Genomic DNA, 19,642 nt, shown 5'->3' with positions numbered 1-19,642 from the left:
TTGGTTTTATTTAGCAGAGATAACGATAATGTAGCCAAACGTTACATGGATATTCCACGCGCGTAATAGTTCAATCGCAAGTGTCTGTAAGCGAAACACGCAGGTGGCTTTCAGCAAATGAATCGTAAAGCGGATTGAGCTCCCAGTTGCTCGTCAGCAGAGGTATGTGAGAAAACACTCAGCGGTTGCACGTTGCTTCTAATGTCTTTTCCTGTGGTCTGTCGATCTGAAGATACAGCAGGTGAAATACACACAGACGCCCATCTGAGCTCGTCTCGCGTCACAGAATATTTCATCGGAATATTTTTTTCTGCACCTGCAGCTCATCTTTAATCACGTCGTTGATTTAATGACATTGTTACATTACATTGTTTTCATATACAATTGTTAAGGTGTAGTTGTGTACGAATAAACATACTTTCTTATTGCAAAGAACAACACTATAACAATTTCTAATAATGAAAAAAGTTTCTTCGTATGTGCGTCTTGACGTGTGCGTAATCAATATGCACGTGTGTAACACTCTGTCCTTCCATATGCATCTGTCTGTGTGCAGACTCGTTGCAGCACGTGCTCGGGGAGTACGGAGTGGTGACACCTATGAGCACGGACGCAGAGGGCAGGTTTCTGTCGCACGCCGTATCCGCCGAGCGCATCAGCGAGCGGTTCCATACGCGCTGGAAGAGAGAGGCGGGATCAGCCGACGGCGAGGAGGGAGAGCACCACGCGGTGCGCGGGGAAACGCTCTTCTACAACGTCACCGTCTTCGGCCGGGAGTTCCACCTGCGCCTGCGGCTAAACTCGAGGCTGGTGGCCCCCGGAGCCAGGGTGGAGTGGCGGGAGGACGACGACGTGACGCGCTCGGAACCCATCTTGAGCAACTGTCTGTACGTAGGTGACGTCACGGACATAAAGGGCGCATCTGTTGCCATCAGCAATTGTGACGGCTTGGTGAGTTCAGAGCTCTATGTGGCCACAATACTGAACACTGTGGGTTGTTTCCTTACTGTTATTTACCTGCAGTTTGATAATAAGATCAAAGGATTCGGGCATTTTATTGGAATTTAAAGTGGCGTCGTTAAGAAATATGTTTGTCTTCTTCCTTTGGTGTTTGTTAAATTGGTTATTCAGATTTTGGAAAACTTCAGAGATTACTCAGCCTGTTACAGCAAATATGGAAAAAAGGACGAATTTGTTTCTAGCTCATGAACATCTGGAATGAAGTATTGTCCATTTTGAAGCATTTGGCAATGATTTGTCTTACTGAAATGGAGACTATAATTTCATTAAACAATGTCCATAACTAATGTTGGCTGCTGAGCTGGTCTTGCTAGCTAGCCAAATGGTATGTTAATTAACACCCTGTGAGAATGAATGGTAAATTACAATGGAGATGGGGAGTTATTTAATTTTCGTCAGGGTGGGGATGGTGGGGAGGAGGGCACTGATTGGTTGGGATTTTCAAAAGCACTAGATCCTATTATTCCTAATCCCTAAAAAATCACCCACTGGTGGAGATCACTGGTGTTGCAAGTGTTTTTTAAGGAGTAGTTACTGTAAAAACAGGGTTTGAGTCAGCAGAACAAGGCCCTTCTGTAGGTTTATAATGAAATATGGTACCGCATATGTCCCTGTTTTGGCAGTACAGAGTAATATTCTGGTCAGTCATTCTTGGGAGGCGATCATCTTAATCATCTAAAGAATTCATATTTTGGTATGGAAATTTTACTTTAGAGTTTGGCTGTGGAATGTGTACTTTACTTTCACGTTGTACACTTTTTGCTGTGACTGTAACAAACTAGACTAAGAGATCATAAAATGGATCGAGCAAAACAGCTTTACGGCATATGCGTGCTTGCATGTGGTCTTGCAGAATGATCACGCACATGTGCATGCAAGATTTTCGGACTGTCAGCGAGCATTGCTGGTTTATTGCCGTAGTGCAGCGGAAATGGCCATGTTATATGACAGACATCAGACCAGCCCAGTCAATCGCATGACAGGGAGCTCCTCAGGTGGTGACAGTAAGGGCACGAGGAAGAATACCTCTGACTGTAACAGGATTTGACTTCCCTTTTATTCCCAGTGAAAAGCAAGCCATTTGTGTGCAGGCCCTGTTAGTCCGGCCAGTGACCGTGGACGCATTAACGCGTAAACGCACACCCCCAGAGACTTGAATTCTTGAATTATAAAGGACTTCTGCCAGTCTTCTGCTGCTGCCTTCCTCATTACTTTTGTCAGTGGGACGTGGCGTAGGCTGGACATAACCAGACCTGATGGCTCCCTTCATGGCTGCACTGTGTCATCATCATCATCATCATCATCATTGTCATTTATCAAATGCTCTTATCCAAAGCGACTTATATAGATTACAGTTTTTACATGTTATCCATTTATCCATTTATATTTACTAAGGCAATTGTAGGATAAGTATCTTGTTACCCGAGGGTGCAGCAGTGCCCCAGCAGGGAGTCAAACCGGCACCCTTTCGGTTACGAACCCTGCTCCTTACCAGTATGCTACATTTCTGGCCACATGCCCATGTGTCAGCAATGCTTAATGAGTGGGCAGAATTTTTTTCTCTGATGGCTGCCGTTGATTCCCTTGGATGGCAGATTGTTGGTTGAGAGGGTATTCCACTGTGTGTGTGTGTGTGTGTGTGTGTGTGTGTGTGTGTGTATGTGTGTGTGTGTGTGCGTGCGTGCATGAGTGCATGTGTGTGTGTGAATATAGGAAGACTGACAGTTACAGCATTGCCTGGCCACTCTTGTGGCACTGGAGCGATGCGACAGGTTCTTCTCGGCTTCAGGAGATGACAGTCTCTGTGCAGAGAATAAATTACAACTGGAGACACCTGAGTGAGTGCCTGGTAAACCCAGTGTCACAGCTTGGTCACGAGTACGTGGTGGGCGTTGACAGTCACGGAGGGCTGTTGACTTTCTTTTGTTTCTTTTTGCCTCAGTGTTTTAAAGTCATTTCTTCGCTTTGATCTGATCGTCCCCGTTTGATGTCGTGCCTCTGTTAGTCTCGCTGTTTGGCAGTATTTCTCCCGGTTTCTTGGCTCCCTGCGCCCTGCAAACCAAAAAGAAGTGGGAGGCAGACAGCTGGATTTCGTGAATTCATAAAAAGAAGCTCGCTTTATTGATATGACTTTACAGTCTCTCTCTCTCAATCTCTCTGTCTCTCCCCCTCTTTTTGTTTGCTCAGTCCATTCTTCTGTCACCTTTGTAGAAGCCGTCTGTCTGCTTACATCTGGCCAGGGCCTGGATATCTGAACATGTTTTCTAGGTTGCAGTGTTGTTTTGGCCCTAATTTGACATGGCCACATGGATCAATGGAAAGGGAGTTGGCTGCTCTTTAGAGGGGCAGAATCTTCATTTGAAATGATCTCTTTACCACAAGACAAAAGAATGTCAATGAAATATGTCAGAAAAGCGTGTTGGTGAAATCTGATGGAAAATCAAAATTCAAGCTTATAATTTGTGACGTTTTAAGATGTAGTGAGTATTTTGGAATCTGATTGTCCTTTTCGAGTTGATAACCTAAGATAGCCATACTATGTGTAAGAGGTACAGTGCATTGGAGTGAGTGGATATGTACAGATTCCTTTTCTGTAAATACGTGTTTATTTCTCCTTCATTTTCATCTTTGCTCTTTGGAATCACTAATTGACCACAACCCACTCAGTACGGAGCAGTGTCCTTACTCATGAAAAGGAGGCAAGGCACTGGTGTGCCCCTGATACAAGGCCAATGGTTCTTGTGCTACAAGCTACAGAAGAGCCAGTGCTAATTTGAGGAGCAGCACATCTTCCACTGAGGACAACCTGAGAATTTACCAGCACCTGGCAAGTTGCTAGGAGGCACTGATGCTGTTGTGACCTGAGGAACTCTGGGCAATGTAGTTCCACCTAACCCTGGGCGGCTGAAGCCGGTTGTGTCCCTCTACTGCTCATTGCCAGCTGATGACAGGTGTCAAGCTAGAGATGGATGGGCTAGCAGACTCAGTCTGGGTTCAGTGCAAGCGTCTGTAGCAGCAGAAGCACTCAAGAGCTCCCTGCAGTGGGCTGTCTGATCACTTAGAAACACCCAGAATCATGAAAAAAGATTCTTTTGAACATATCAGCATGTGGGTTTTGAGTGGCCATGATTCCATCGGCCAGACATTTAAAGCATTCAGGAAATGTTAGACAACTAACATGAAGCTGCAGCAGAAGGGGAAGAACAAAGGCCTGCCCACAAAATTTTTGATTTTCGACGGGACTTCCTCTCTAAACCCTCTCTTCAAGGGGTGGGCATTCTGAAGTGTATAATCCAATGTGTAAAGAACATGTTTTGTGCAATATACAGTCATTACATTATTATCATTTAGCAGACACTCTTATACAGAGCAACTTACAAAGATTACAGTTTTTACATGTTATCCATTAATAGAGCTGGATTGACTAAGGTGGTCATGGATTAGGTAGCTTACCGCAGTGCCCCAGCAGGGAATCAAACCAGCAACCTTTCGGTTACAAGCCCTGTTCCTTGCCACTATGGTACACTGCCACCCCCATACAGCATACTCATGTGCTGTATGCAATTCTGTGTATAAATATTATAGAATTGATTGTGAAGTTATAGACACTGTGAACCATAAAATATACACATTGTATGATTTATTTAGTTATGTTCAGATGGTTATATGGAAGTAGCTATAACTGATATATTTCATAAGTCTTCTATGCTTTAGGGGTCAATAAGAGGAGCCTCCTTAGCACAGTATATGGGGAGTCGGTCTGATAATCTGAGCCTCAGTTGAGGCAGACACTGTTGGTCTTAACACAAGCAGCTGAAGTTACTATTTATTGGTTCACATCTTCAGTTTGACAGTGGTTGTCAGTATAATACAGTGTGATGGATTGACGTGTTTGTTTGGGATCTAATGTTTTCTTTGTGCACTGCTGGTCATGTACCTTTGTAAGTGAGTCCAGTGGAGATGTGGCCTAAGTGCAAAGGAATGTAAATATGAATATGAGAATGAGGTGTGGCAGCAGGCGGGACAAGATCTTTATAATCAACTGGTGATGCCACAACCTTCGCTGACTCTTCCATAGAGGAAGTGATTGGGAAGAAATGTAGGAAGGGGTCAGGGTCAGATATGAGACACCCTGCCACAACGGAGTTGTTTCTTCATTACATTACATTACATGCATTTAGCAGACGATCTTATGATCCATAGTGTCTTCCACTCTTCCCAGTGCATGTGTCTATATGAAACAATAGCGTTTACCATCATATGTGCAAATGCAGTTACTATCCTCCTACATCCACTGCTCCATAGCTTTACCTCTTCTGCTTTCAGGACTACGCAAGGTTTTCATCAGGCATAAGCCCCCCACCTCCATCCCAGGTATTCTCTCCCTGTTTAGTTTTTCCTCATGCTTTCAGTTCATTTCTGAGTGGTGAAAACACAATCAGACCAGGAGCGTGGACTGTTTGAGTGAGTGGTGCTTCCTGCCTGGTCAGTGCAACATGGTCAGCACAGTCAGTGTCTGCTTTGTGTTTCGGTTTGCGTAAAAGAAAAAAAAAAAAAGAAGGCAGAGACCAGCAGTCTTGTCCGTGCTGAGAAGCTAGAGGTAAATTATGTTGTCCTGCAAAAGAGTGGACGAGGGGAACACAGATGAATCGAAATGACTCTGCTATAGTGCAGAAACACCATTCTCTCCTCCCCTCTTTAAGAGGGCTCAGAAGGCAGCAGACACACTGACCTTGTGGTAATTAGAACAAAAAAAATAACAGCCATATGTTTTTTATGACAGGGAGTAGCATCAGACAGTAAAAATGATTTTTGAAAAGTGCCTTTTTTATGCCTCCTCTCCCTCTCCTCAGCCTTCTGGTGGAGTTCCAGAGCAGTTTGTTGACGAGGCAGGATTTGGTATTCAGATCTTCGCCAGGCACTTGGGGAATACAATCCAGGATGGGTTAAAAGTAATATTTAAGACAGCTGCTCTCTTCCTCTTGGCGATTCACAGGAAAAGCTGGAGTAGGAGAGTCGCCTTGATGATGGCAATTAAAATCGCTTAACGAGAGGAGCCATAGTCTGCGTTGCTGCAGACAGAAGAGAGAGAGAGAATAGTCTGTGCCTTGCCTGGCTTTCCCGCATGTTTGTGTTTGGTTTGTTTTAGTTTTTGAGGATGTTAGTTTATTGGAGAGCAGTCAAGAAGCATGCCATGGAAACTCGAACAGTGAAAAGTACCAATGAGACAAATAAACTCAGAAGAGGCAGATTAAATCATAATCACAATCATCTGACCTGAGGTTTGTTTTCCTGCATATTTCAACATTCTTAATACTGTTGTTGGAGGAATGGTAAGAGTCCTGTAAGCATGGGCGTTTCTAACATGGTGTCTTTAACTATAGCAATTGGGTAAGTGCTTGATCCAGTCCACACAGAGGGGGAGAGAAAGGTAAGGAAAATTAATGCAGATCTTGATTATAGGGTTGACTGCAGTGAGCAGCGTTCTCAAACAAACAATTACAGTTTAGTCGCTAACAGTGAGACACTTTACTAGAGTAGTTTAAAATAAAAAAAAACTCACACAGGTTTTAAAAACACGCTAAGTAAAATCTCAGTGAATGCTATGTAGGCAATGCTGATATGCTTTTTAGGAAGACATAGCCAGTGAGGAAATTCTGTTGGAAAACTGCATAAAGTGTCATGTAAAAGGATCATTAGGATTAATCTCATTAGGAGAGTGAAACTCAGCAAGGAGGGAGGGGCTGATTCATATCAAACCTTCTTCCCTGTCATTCCACCAGTTTTCAGACAGTCTCTAAGCAGTTAAGCAAACCTAGACAAACTGGTCCCATCCACTACTATAAAAATCCAACTTCCCACTTCCTTTCTGTATCAGCTGTTCAAGGCATCCCTCCTTCACCTCATCTTCACCCTTTTCCCTGATTATGATTATGATCCAATGAAGGGATCGCACCACGACCAGTTGCGATCCCTTCATTGGACTCCAAAGCAATTAGCACCGCTGTAACCACATCACATGCAACCTTTACACTTTAAATGTATTGAAATTCATATCTACCGAAATGATATTGCCCCAACATACTACAATACGATACAATATACTTTATTGTCCCCTTACGGAATTTTGTCTTGGACTCAATGCTGCGCACATAAAATGCCTTCATAGTTACAATAAAATACACTACATATAGTGCCATACTGTGCCAATCACAACAGTAGAATGCACATAACAAAATATTGCACACACCCCATGATAAAATACAGTGCATATTATGTGTGATACATGTTGCACACAAAATTAATAGAACACCAAGACTGTTGCACAATCCGTACAGCCTCAAGCAGCATTGTTTAAAAATTTGATAGAGACAGGAACAAATGAGTTTTTAAAACGGTTGCATTTACATTTGGGGACTCTGTATCGTCTGCCAGAGGGCAAGAGCTCATATTCTGTGTGAAGGATATGTGATGGGTCGGTCAGGATCCTCTGAGCTTGCGTAAGAACAGACTGCTCATATATGGACTGAAGGGGTTGGTATTCACTCCTCCCCATCACCTTCATAGCGGTGTGAACCATACGAGCTAGGTTGGTTTTTAATTGCACAGTAAGGTTGCCATACCATGCTGACATCCCATACCTGACTAAGCTCTCTAATACAGCCTGGTAAAATAAAACCATAATCCTGTGGTCCACAACGCACACTCTCAGTCTGCGTAAAAAATATAGTCTCTGCTGTAGATGAGAGCATACGCTGTCAACATGGACCTTCCAGCTGAATGTCTGCTGACATGAGAGTATTATAAGTCATTATGAAGTTCTTATGAAGTTGCTATGTATTTCCGACACTGGGCTGTTAGTAACTCTTTAAGAGATCTGCCTGGGCCGAGCCTTTTATGTGTGCACTCTTCAGAGGCTCAGAGAACCGTGCTTAAATGGGATTCACCACGCTGCATGTGTGTTTGCTTATTGAAGCGTCTGTGTTCTTGCGCATTCCCAGTTGTCTGAAGTTCCCCCCACTGCCTCGTGCTTGCGTAACCTCCTGTGGACATATTGCAAAAATGTCCTGACTGTCAAATCCTATCCCGTCTCACAGACAGAACTCAGTTCAGAACATTTGTCTTTAAAGAACAAGTAGTCCAAACTACATTGTCCTATTTCAAATGAAGTTTGACTGAAGTCCTGACTGTTTTGTATTCCAAAATTACTGTCCTAACTTTCAGAATTGAGTTGAAGGTGTCCTAACTTATTAATTATTAACATGCTTCAGTGGCAACCTTAGGCAGTTAGCTAGCTACTTCTGTCAATGCTACACTTGTCTGTAGAGATGTAGATTTAGTTAATGAGAGAATGCACCAGTCCAAACCTTCCAGACAACATTTTAATTCAGAATTAATGGTACAGATTAAATGATATTGGATTTGCTCCAAACATTAAAACCATGCTCAGAGAGAAAACTGTGAAGGCAAGCTTTATAAATAGCTGTCTAGCTAGCTATTTATATACTGCTAACAGCAGTGCGATTCCTCATTTATGGTGACATGTAGAAAGGCTATACCAAGTAAAGCAGTGTTATTATCTGCTTGCTTATAAAGTTTGCCAGCTGGCTAGCCTAACTAGTCAAGGTCTCAGTGTTTAGGACATAAGCTTTTGGTGGCAAAATAGTATATCCTGTTAAGGTTGCCATCAGATAGCTTTTGTAATGTATCACAGGCATTGATAGCCAGGTAGCAAACTAATTTTAAATGACCGTAGCAATGCCCGTGTTGACATTTTATTTGGGTTGGTAACTAGTTTCCCAGCTGTCCAAGGCTGTCTTGCTAATATCATAGCCAATACACTAGCATGTGCTCAGTTTCTTAGCTAGATAGCTAGTAAGTCTTCCTCAAATTGTTATTCACTTGGTGAAAGAACTTGTAAGCCACAAATTGATTCTGGACTGGAATTCCCCAGATTGCATGGGATATCCTAAATTTAGCCAGGATAAGATGAGATGAGATAAGATATCATATCGGCACTGGAGATGGGATATTCTTCTATAAAACCAATTTATGAAGAATCCTGTTTTGAGCATATGAGATAAGAGAGGATCTGGAGATAGGATTTGCTTCTGTAATATGGCCCCTGGTTCTGATCCCATGGATATAGCTCATAAATAGGGACACAAGGCATTAACGAGGCTGCAAGAAACCATGGCAACAACACCTGCTCCTGAGAGCAGAGAGACAGGGATGGAGAGAAAAAAATATATGTATACATATATATATATATGTATATATATAAAGAGAGAGAGAGACAGACAGAGCGAGAGATAGCAAAACCATCTCCCTGAAAAAGGGGACTTCTGGGAATGCATTCCTTAGTGGTGGAAGTGTGAATTGTTTTGTCTGTCTCTGTGGAGACCAGGTGTGTTAACAGACTCTATGTAAGTAGTTAAGTGGTTGAATCTCACATTATTCTACGCTTTTGCATGTCTTCTCCCAAAAGCTTTTCTGCTTTTTTATTTTGTTTAAGTATGTTTTGCAAACTGGGAATACTTGGTTGCGTTTTATTTCAGCATTCAGTATTCAGTATTTCAGTTTGTTTAAAAGTAAAGGACACTGGAAGGTTGCACATCCAAATCCCAGATGGGGAGTTGCCATTAAACACCTGAGCAACCTTTATGCCAGTGAATACACCTGTATAAAAAATAAAATGTAAGCCATCCTAAATATAAATGTCTGTACATGTATGTATGTATGTAGTATGTATACATGCATGTATGTGTATATTCATATATTTACGTCAGTGTATAATGTTTACATGTTAATGTGTGTATACATATGTACACATATACAAACGGACTGATGCACACGTGTAAAGACATGTACACGTATACATGCAGACAGATGTACACACATATTATAGAGAGATCAGTAGACTATACAGTTCTCAAATTTCAGCCTGTGTGCTTTAGACATTTTGAAATAATAACCTGAAATGACACTTCAGCCGCAAACTGGCACCCAACCATGAATTACCATGATGATCAGTTCCAGGCCGGAGAGCCAGGGACACTCTGCCCAGCTTCTTTAGCGTATCTGCCCCTGTCCCACGGCACGCCGCACTGCCCTGCCTGCTGAAGCGGTGGAGAGGTGCTGTCAGCAGGGATCTGCTGGAGAGGACACCTGGGGCTTTGACGGGACCCGACACCTCTCTCGCTCCAGGCCTCCTCCTCTCCTCTCTGCTACTCTGCTCTCTTCTCCTCTTTTCATTTTTATTTCTTTCTTTTTTTTTAGTTTCATCCCCCCCCCCCCCCCCCCCCCCCCCACACATCCTTCTTGTAAACGGGAGAAGGGTGCTGTGTTCCTGTCATTGGGTCAGCCATCCGTCCTGGTGCTGTGCAGTTATTAGGAGCTGGGATCGCAGGGGGGTGTGAAGTCTTGTGTTACCTCCGTGACAAAAAGTTGAACTCTCGGTGGCTTTGATATCAGGAAGCTGGCTCATAGCCAGGCTGTAGTTTGCATCCGCTGACCCCAGATCAGTTGAGGCTGAGGTAAATGTGGGTTGCGGTGCTTTGGGAGGTGCTGCTGCTGTTACAGGAGCTGCAGGAATGTAAAATTCGACATGAATGAAATTTATCACACAACAGTGGATGCACTGAAAGATCCTGTCCTGGGTCACGATGATTCAGCTACATCCTGCATGTCTACAGTTTATCGCATGGAATTCATACGTGTACGCATACACACACGTACATACACACACACTGACACACACACACACACACACACACACACACACACACACACACACACAGACACACACACACACACACACACACACACACATCAGGACACACACACATGTACATGGACACACTTGGGACAGTTTAGAGATGCCACTTACTGTAACTTATGGGAGGAAGCCAGGCTGAGGAAGGAAGCCGCTGTGCCAAGAGAAAAGCGATGCACAGGGTAAGCATTTACATTTACATTTACATTTATTTATTTAGCAGACGCTTTTATCCAAAGCGACTTACAAAAGTGCATACAGTAGGTACAGCGACAGTACGGGGACAGGATGTGTACAGTTCCACAATGAGACAGTTCTCAGCTGAGAGCAAGGTCTGTTTGAGGACGCAGTACTATCAGATTTTTACAATTACAGCCTAAAGGGCAATTAGTACAATATACTTTCGAACGGCAAACTTCAACAACTTCAAACGGCACAATGAGCGTCAGGGTAAAGGCGGCAACAAGAGACAAAATTTAAAAGCACAGTTTAAAAAGCACAGCAATTTACGACAGCACTGATGGGCGGGGGGGGCAGCAATTGTGTGCTGGGTCAGTCCAGGTAGAGTCTGAAGAGGTGCGTCTTCAGGCCCCGTCTGAAGGACTGGGGTGAAGGAGCTGTCCGTAGCGAGACCGGGAGTTCGTTCCACCACTGGGGAGCGATGTAGGCGAAACGCCGATGTCTGGCAGAACGAGCACCTCCTGCCTTGACCATGCAGGGAGCAAGGCGTCCAGTTGCTGCTGAGCGTAGGGGTCGGGCTGGTGTGTAGGGCTTACAGCATACAGAGTCTGAACAGACAGGGCCCAGCTTTGAATCCCACACCCCGGAGCTGGGAGCTGTTATTGAACACCTGGAATTTGGAAGTGTACAGTTAAATTGTAGAGGGTAATCCTTCACAATGAGTATTTTTCTGTCCACTGGTGCTAGTGGTTTGCTGTTATGCTGTAAATGGGTGGTGTCAAATAAACATATTTAGTCTGCTGTGAATAACAACAATATCACAATTCCTAGTACGTACCATGTGGTTTCTTAGGGTGTTTGTGTGTTCAAGTGTATGTTTGTGTGTGCGTGTACCTGTTTTTGCATGTTCCTCTGTGTGTGTGTGTGTGTGTGTGTATGTATGTGTGTGAGTGAATGTGTGTATGTGTGTGTGTGAGTGTGTATGTATGAGTGAATGTGTGTGTGTGTTTGTGTGTATGTGTGTGTGTACATACAGTATAAGATAAGACATTAAGATAAGGAAATTGCTCACTTACAGTATCAGAAACAATGCAGCAATGAAGATACAAATAAGAATAAAAATAAAAATTAAAATAAAATAAAATAGAAAATAATATAAATAAGATAAGAAAATAAAGATAATAGAATAGCATAATAGAATAGAATAATAATAGAATAAGACAAAGAGCGTGTGTATGTGTGTGTGTGTGGATGTGTATGTATGAGTGTATGTGAGTGTGTGTAAATGCGCGGGAATTATGTGTGTGTGTGTGTGTGCCGCCAGCTGTGTTTCTGCATCAGTGTTTATAGTGTATGCGTCTGAATGCTCTGGGTTCGCTGCGCTGCTGGAGAGAGGAGATCTAATCCAGTTAGGGGTGTTAACTCCAAGGGTCGGCTGGAGCAGACTCTATGTTTTGACACTTTGGCTGGATGTACCGCCGCGGTGATGTATTACGGTAATTCAGAGTTGGAGTGTAACCGACATCACGCTGAGCTGACAGGCTCCTGTTCAAGGACATGTGCTCATTTACACAAAAAATACCACTCTCAACATCGCCGCCGGGCTGTGAGGAAACTGCTCGTCTCTGCTTTAATGCAGGCCTGAGATGGTGGAGGCTACTTTTAACCGTCTCCACGAATTGAGGCCCCTCGGTCTAATTAAACAGGTGAACCAGTCAAAATGTACTGAAATACTACAACAGCACATTCATGCAGATGCCGTTCTTTAAATATTAAGGCCCCTTGCTCTTGACTTTGCACTTTGAATGCGTCATTTTCAGTCTGCAAGGTAATGTTCTGTAGATATTATACCACTAATGAAATAATAGATTGTGACTGGAGTGCCCTTTTAATTGGACCTGATAGACCTTAGACTTCTGAAATATACAGTCATGCTACTTTGCCTTTCATACACAAAAGGTAATGCCAATATTCTGTTAGATTTATAACTGCATTAAGATTGATTCCACAGTACTTATTTGTCCTTTTTGAAAATGGGTTCTTCTGGATTTCAAACACTCCAAGGTTTTCACTCTGAAAGATGATCATTATTTGAAATACCTTGGTATGTTAATGGGTACCTGAAAATTATACCAAGGAAACTTGGGACATACAAGCCCATACAAAATGCATTGGACTCGAAGGGCTGATTAATAAGGGTTGGCAAGTCCAACTGAACACTTGGTTTAACTGTGTCCTTGAATGCTTAACCAGTTCTCCTTCCTCACACTTTTCTGGATGGCATTCCATTCATTCCCTTGAGTATCCTTAGGCAGCAGTTAGCAGTACAGCAGTTAGGACTGTTGTTATCATTCTTGTTAAGGCCACAGACATTATTCAACATCACAGGCTGAGATTCTCTACAATAATAAGATGTCAGCCTCCATGGGGCTTGCACTTAAGAATCCGGCCTCGCTGCAGAAATGAGTTCCATCACTGGAACTCTTCAGCACAGGAACTCCTCAACTGTTCAAGAACTCTGAAAGAGATAGGAGCTCTTTATCTGAACCAGAAAGGTCAGAGTGTGCAGTCTGCCTGAATAACAGTCTCTGTCACAGGGGCACATGAGAAATATCTTCAGATCATTTTGGAAACCTGACCCACAGTTTTAAACACAAGGGGTCACACTAGTCCCCCCTGACCCTGTAAAACAAGCACACTTGGGGCTAGTGCCCCCCAGCCCTCACTGTCCTAATTAAATGGGGGTTGGGGGGCAGGGTGGAGGAAGTAGGTATATTTTTGTTGTTGTTGAGTCTTTTTTTTTTTTACAAGATATAAAAAATAAAAGTCTCCACTGCCCTGTGTCCAGGGCAACTCCCAGAGCTGGCATTGCTACATATCGCCCAACTGCACAGCTAGAGCTGAATCCATTCAGGTGAAATACTGTGGTTAAGGGTATAACAGCAGTGCTTCACTGGGCATTTAAAGTTGCAGGTGTGTGGATCCTAGCCACTATACCACACTGCTGTTTAGGAGCAAATCCTGCAGTAATGTACACACTGTGTTCTTATGATTGAATCTGGTTGTGGCCACCCAGATCTTCATGTTTTGGAGAGGCTAACATTACATTCAAACAGACATGTTATACAGTTTGGTTTTTAACTGGAACTGTCCTCTTATAATAATGGTAGATCTGAGTATGAAATCTAAATCTATGCACTCATAAGCAATACAAGTGATTTCCTTAAATGTTTCTGTTCTTTTCTCGCCATCTGTATGAAAGCCCAGTTTCAGCTTTGCCAAGTAACTTTGCCAAAATGACCCAAGATAATCTCCAGTTGAAATAAACAGATACTTGAGATCAATGTTAAAGTTCTGCATATAGCCAAGCTTGTACAGTTTTCTTGAAAAATGGACATCTCATCTCGCCGTAAGAATTCCATTCCATTCCATTCCTGCCTGTTTTTTTTTTTGTATTCATACAGAGCGTAAATTATGATATATTATGCTGTTTTGTAACAGTTCCAATAGGATATTAGACTGTTATATGATAATTTATCACAATTTTATCATTATCGTAACAGAAATATAATTTTTAGTGAATATAAACAAAGGTTCTTGACATTAGATAGAAAGAGAGAGAGAGGGAGGGAGGGAGGGAGAGAGGGTGTGTGTATGTGTGTTTGAGCATGTGTGTGCACGCAAGTGTGCATGTGCGCATGTCTTTTATCTTTTAACTTGGAGAATGACCTGGCCAAAAGGGCAATAAGCAACTGAACCTATAGTGTTTCAAACAGAATAAAACAAATTGATTAAGATGACCCCACTAATGTAATGAAAATAACACAGCGCACAGGAAAGGAGAAAGCACAGAGCAACACATCATGGGGACAAGACAGCCCGAGAAGTCAGAGGAGGGGCAGCCAAAATAAATACCTGTAGATCATAGGCTAAATTCCTGTAGAGATTTAAGAGCACTTAATTACATGTTTGTGGTGATAGTAGCAGGGATGGTTACATTACTCTAACAGCATAATTAAGCTCCAGGACGTGCATGTGCACTCACTGCCTTAGCCTGTTGTCCTGATAGACAGACATTTCTGCATGCTTTAGCACTGCATCTCTAACTATATTGTTATCAATAAAACTGTCAAAAAGCCACGTGTCTGTTTATGACTCCAATCCACATTTGTCTTTGATATTTTTTTGTTCAGCTTTGTCTCACAATGAAAGTGTTGTTTTATCTTGCTTTCTTCAAAACACATTTCAGCAAGTTCAGCAATCACCAAAATGTATGGTGCATAGTTGTGTTTGTATTGAATAAGCTAACACTTTTTTATTTGTAGGCCATCGTTAGGGAGAGGTGTTGACTGAATCCAGGATGCAAACCAACTGCATTTATTTTAACTCCTTAATCTTGAGCTTTTGAATTTAAGGAAGTGTTATGCTACCTTTACGTGTCACAGATTTGGCCGTGCACAAAATTAACAGTAACAAGTCACCTTTGAATTTAAGGAAATGTAGTTTTGGTCAAACTCGTCCGGAATGGGAAGGGAGAGCCGGGTGGGAGGGGCGTTGCGGGAGCTCCTGGCCATTACAAAACGAAACACCACGCTGCCTTTGATGATGTCACTACCATTCCACTTGCCATGGACCAGCAGTAGCCTGGCGGGTGCTAAACACAGCACTTAGAGGGAGAACCTTCATAATAATGATTATTATTTCAAATTTCAACCACAGAGGCAGACTGTTTAAGTGGGATGGGAGGGAGAGGGACACGTCACTGTTGCAGTGAAAGGAAAGTGAAGTGTCTTTAATGGCAAGGGAGTGTGCAAGGACAGAACTTTCCAGCCCAGGTGAGAATGAGCTGAAATCCCAGAGACCAGCACCTTGTTCCTACAGGCTGGCCTCTTTAAGACCCTCCGATCAGCACTGATGGCTTGTTAGCTTTAAGCTGAAGTTTCCTCTTTAAACTTATCATTTGTCCCAATGTGTTTTTGGTTTGTTTGTTTGTTTTCTTGCTTGGCTAACAGCGCAGTGCTCAATTAGACGTATAATTTTAACAGCTAATTTCTCACTCTCTCGATTGCTGTGTTCTTGTTTTGCGTCTCATGAAAGGATGCATTCATTGCCCAGTATTCACAGATTGTTTGATCATTTGGACAGATTTGCTCTTTGTTCTCTGTGGCTATAAGCAGGGGCTTGTTGAAGACGTGAAGATCAGTTAATTTGCGCTGTCTTCTGCAGTGTAAAGGCTCATGAAAAGATGCTGATTTCAGTTTGTTCACCAGCCTTTGTTCTGCTTCATTTTCAAAGTCTCTGAATCTATTATGATTAAGTTTGTTTTTTACAAAATTGAACTCTGGTCTTATTTAAATTCGCCGACATGATTGGACGAAAAACAATGCCACCAAAGTAATTAAGAGAAGCAGGTGCCAGTGGGGGCTAACTGCATGCTTGTTAATTAGGCAAAACAAACACAAACAAGTTGAGAGCAATGATCAGCTTACAGGTAAGATTACTGCCTCCTCTACTTGAAGCTCATAAGCCATAGCTGCCGCATATTCATCTATCTCCAAAAAAAGCAAAGAGGGGGAGAGAGTGGTCCTCCCTTCCCCTGCCCATACAAGTGTTTTCCTGGCTGTCATGGGAGGTAGGGGATCCCAGTGTAGGACGCACATTCCAGCAGTGTGATGATTATAACCGTGATTTATGACCACGATTTATAGCCATCTTTAGTGGTGCTGTGCTATCAGAATGGCACAGTAAAGAACATTATGACTTTGCTTTAGTAATGTCTTGCAATATTACCGTATAAGTTAAAAAGTATGTGCCTGCGTGTTTGTGTGTGTGTGTGTGTGTGTGAGAGAGAGAGAGAGAGCGAGAGAGACGTGTGTGAGTGCTTGTTTTGACTGCCGCTTCAAATCTCCAGTGTCCATATCTGTATCTCAGTGGTGTACTTAGAAATAAGCTTTCTTCCATTCCTTCTTGTCAGTATTCACCACCTCACATAGGGGTGAAAGGAGAGAGAGATAGAGAGAGAGGCAAAGAGATGAGAGAGAGATGAGGGAGAGAGAAAGTTTAACCCCACTTTATTGGGACATTACATAATATTGCATCGTATAGCATAGGAGACAAATTCACTCAGAAAAAGGAGAACAAAATGAAAAACAACAAACCCTCAATACTCCTATCCCACCAATCCCACTGTATGGAATAAGGAAGCAAAGTAACAAAACCAGAAACAACATGGAAGAGAGAGCACTTGTCTGTCCTGCCAATAAAGAACCATTGAATTAGAATTTGAGAGAGAGACAGATAGACAGATAGACAAAGAGAGAGAGAGAGGTTGTTTGCTAGGTATCTATATCACGTGTATGTATATATTTCTATTGCATTATGGCTGTGGTGACACTACATTTGTTTGTCATACCACTAAAGCACCACTGAACTGAATTGAACTGAGAGAGAAAAAGAGAGAGAGAGAGACCCACACATTAGATCCAGTTGAGAGGAGGATGCAGGGTGCTAGAGTTTGGCAGTTTTCTCTCTCTCCCCTTTCCCCTGTGTTCTGTTCATTGTGGAGTGAGGCCCTGCACTCTGCCTGTTACAGACAGTTTGGAGGTGCCATGTTGATGTCACTGTTTTAGGATTGAAAGTGAAGTATGCCAGCCCTGCCTGAGAAAGCCCAAGAAATAGAAATGCTGCAAATGTACTAACAGGGAAAGACAAGGTTACCAGTGGATGGCAGAAATGCACACTGGCATAAAACCATTGTAGCATACATATTTACACTCAAAAAAGGAATCATACCACTAGAGTCTTTTGATCTTTGATCTTTGATTGTCAGTGATCCCAAGCCCAGAAATAAATAAAACAATAATGTCTAATTCACTGGACAACAATTTTTTTCAAATATTTTGCTTCCTGAAAAAAATTAGAAATTATGATAGACAATGTCAGGATGAACACAAAATAATTTCAGATTTGCCGTATCACGTAGGAATTTGGAGAAAAATTAAAATAACTTTTATTGAATTTAACGTTCAATAAAAGTTCAGCTGAGCTTAAAATGTTTTGCAGCTGATTTTTGTTTATACTCAGCATCTGGTGCCTCTTGTGTCAGTGTCCAACAATAGTCGGCCAGCATTGATGGATTCCAGTTGCCCTGATACCCCTTTTCCATGGTTGCAATGTCCTGGTGAAACCTTCACCATGTTCATCACTGACTGCACCAAGATCAGCAGGGAAGAAGTCTAAGTGTGAATGCAGAAAATGAATTTTCAATGACATGTTGCACTTCATGGTTTCGTGTGCTTTAAGCATGTTGTCAAGCAGCTCAGTGTAGTTAGGTGCTCTGTAGTTGCCAAGAAAATTCTCAGCAACATCCTTAAATGCCTTCCATGCTATTTTCTCTGGCCTCACTAGCAGATCGTCTGACTCCCTGTCATTGATGACCTGTCTGATTTGTGGACCAACAAAAATGCCTTCCTTAATCTTGGCATCAGTTATTCTTGGAAACATCTGTCTCAAATAGCAAAATCCAGCACCTTCTTTGTTCACTGCTTTCACAAAATTTTTCATCAATCTGAGTTTTATATGAAGAGGAGGCAGAAATATCTTTGTTGGGTCGACAAGTGGTTTATGCGCCACACTTTTCTGCCCTGGAACGAAATGCTTACGGAGTAGCTAGTTCTTTTTAATATAATGTGACTCTTTAGCAAGGCTATCCCATTCACAAAGGAAACAACAGTACTTTGTATATCCGAGCTGCATTCCTAGTAGCAGTACCAATACGTTAGATCACCACAGATGTTCCAGTTGTAATTGTTGTACTGTATGTGTTTCAACAACAGTTCTATGTTATTGTAGGTTTCTTTCATGTGTACTGCATAGCTAAAGGGTACTGAAGGGTGGGCATTGCCATTGTGTAACAGGACAGCTTTCAGGATTAACTTTGACGAATCTATAAAAAGACGCCATTGTTGTGGGTCACGCACACAACCCAAAGCCATGAACAATCCATCAATGTCAGTGCAGAAACAGAGGTTGTCAACCTGCATAAAGAAGTTTGTCAAATGTGCTTGACGGTTCCGAAAGATAGACATTTTTGTACCTGGTGACAGCAAACCCCATCCTTGCAATCTTGAACCAAGTAGTTCTGCTTTAGCTTTTGGCAAATCTAAGTCCCTGAGCAGGTCATTTAATTCTGGCTGTGTTATCAGATGAGGATAAGCAGGCATAAAGGTTTCAAGATCTGGATTAGTGTCATTTTCCACATCTGGTTCATGCGTTGTGGCATCTTCATCTGCCTCATCTAGGCTCCATGTCTCTGGTGGCTTAGGTACTGGCAAACTGTCATCATGTGGCACTGGTCTCATAGCTGAAGGCAGATTGGGGTATTCAATAGATTTCTTATTTTTAGTAGAGAAGCCAGATACATTGGTCAGACAGAAGTAACAGTCCGTCACGTGATCCTTCTGTTCTTGCAATATTATTGGAACTGCAAATGGCATTGACTTCCGATTGCCTCTGAGCCAGGTTGACTGCACATGTTGCACAACAAATGTGAGGGACCTAGTGTTTGTCTTGGTCACCAATTTTACATCCAAAGTAGAGCTCATAGGCTTTCTTAATAAGTGCAGTCATGGTGTGTCTTTGAGCCTTAAGCATATACTCAGCACAGAT

At 42.5% G+C, this 19,642-nt stretch overlaps 1 protein-coding gene across 1 annotated transcript in view; it reads left to right on the top strand.

Moving 5' to 3' along the window:
* Positions 1–19,642, top strand: part of LOC118774527 (A disintegrin and metalloproteinase with thrombospondin motifs 2-like) — an 85,332-nt gene that overhangs the window by 1,169 nt on the left and 64,521 nt on the right. Inside the window, exon 2 of the mRNA XM_036523874.1 lies at positions 557–951. Coding sequence (XP_036379767.1) covers positions 557–951 — 395 coding nt within the window. The remainder of the gene's footprint in view (positions 1–556; positions 952–19,642) is intronic.

The sequence above is a fragment of the Megalops cyprinoides genome, chromosome 3 (genome assembly GCF_013368585.1).
Source record: "Megalops cyprinoides isolate fMegCyp1 chromosome 3, fMegCyp1.pri, whole genome shotgun sequence".
NCBI classification, from domain to species: Eukaryota; Metazoa; Chordata; class Actinopteri; order Elopiformes; family Megalopidae; genus Megalops; species Megalops cyprinoides.
Note: the sequence above shows the minus strand (reverse complement) of the source record. Positions and strands in the feature narration are given on the sequence as shown.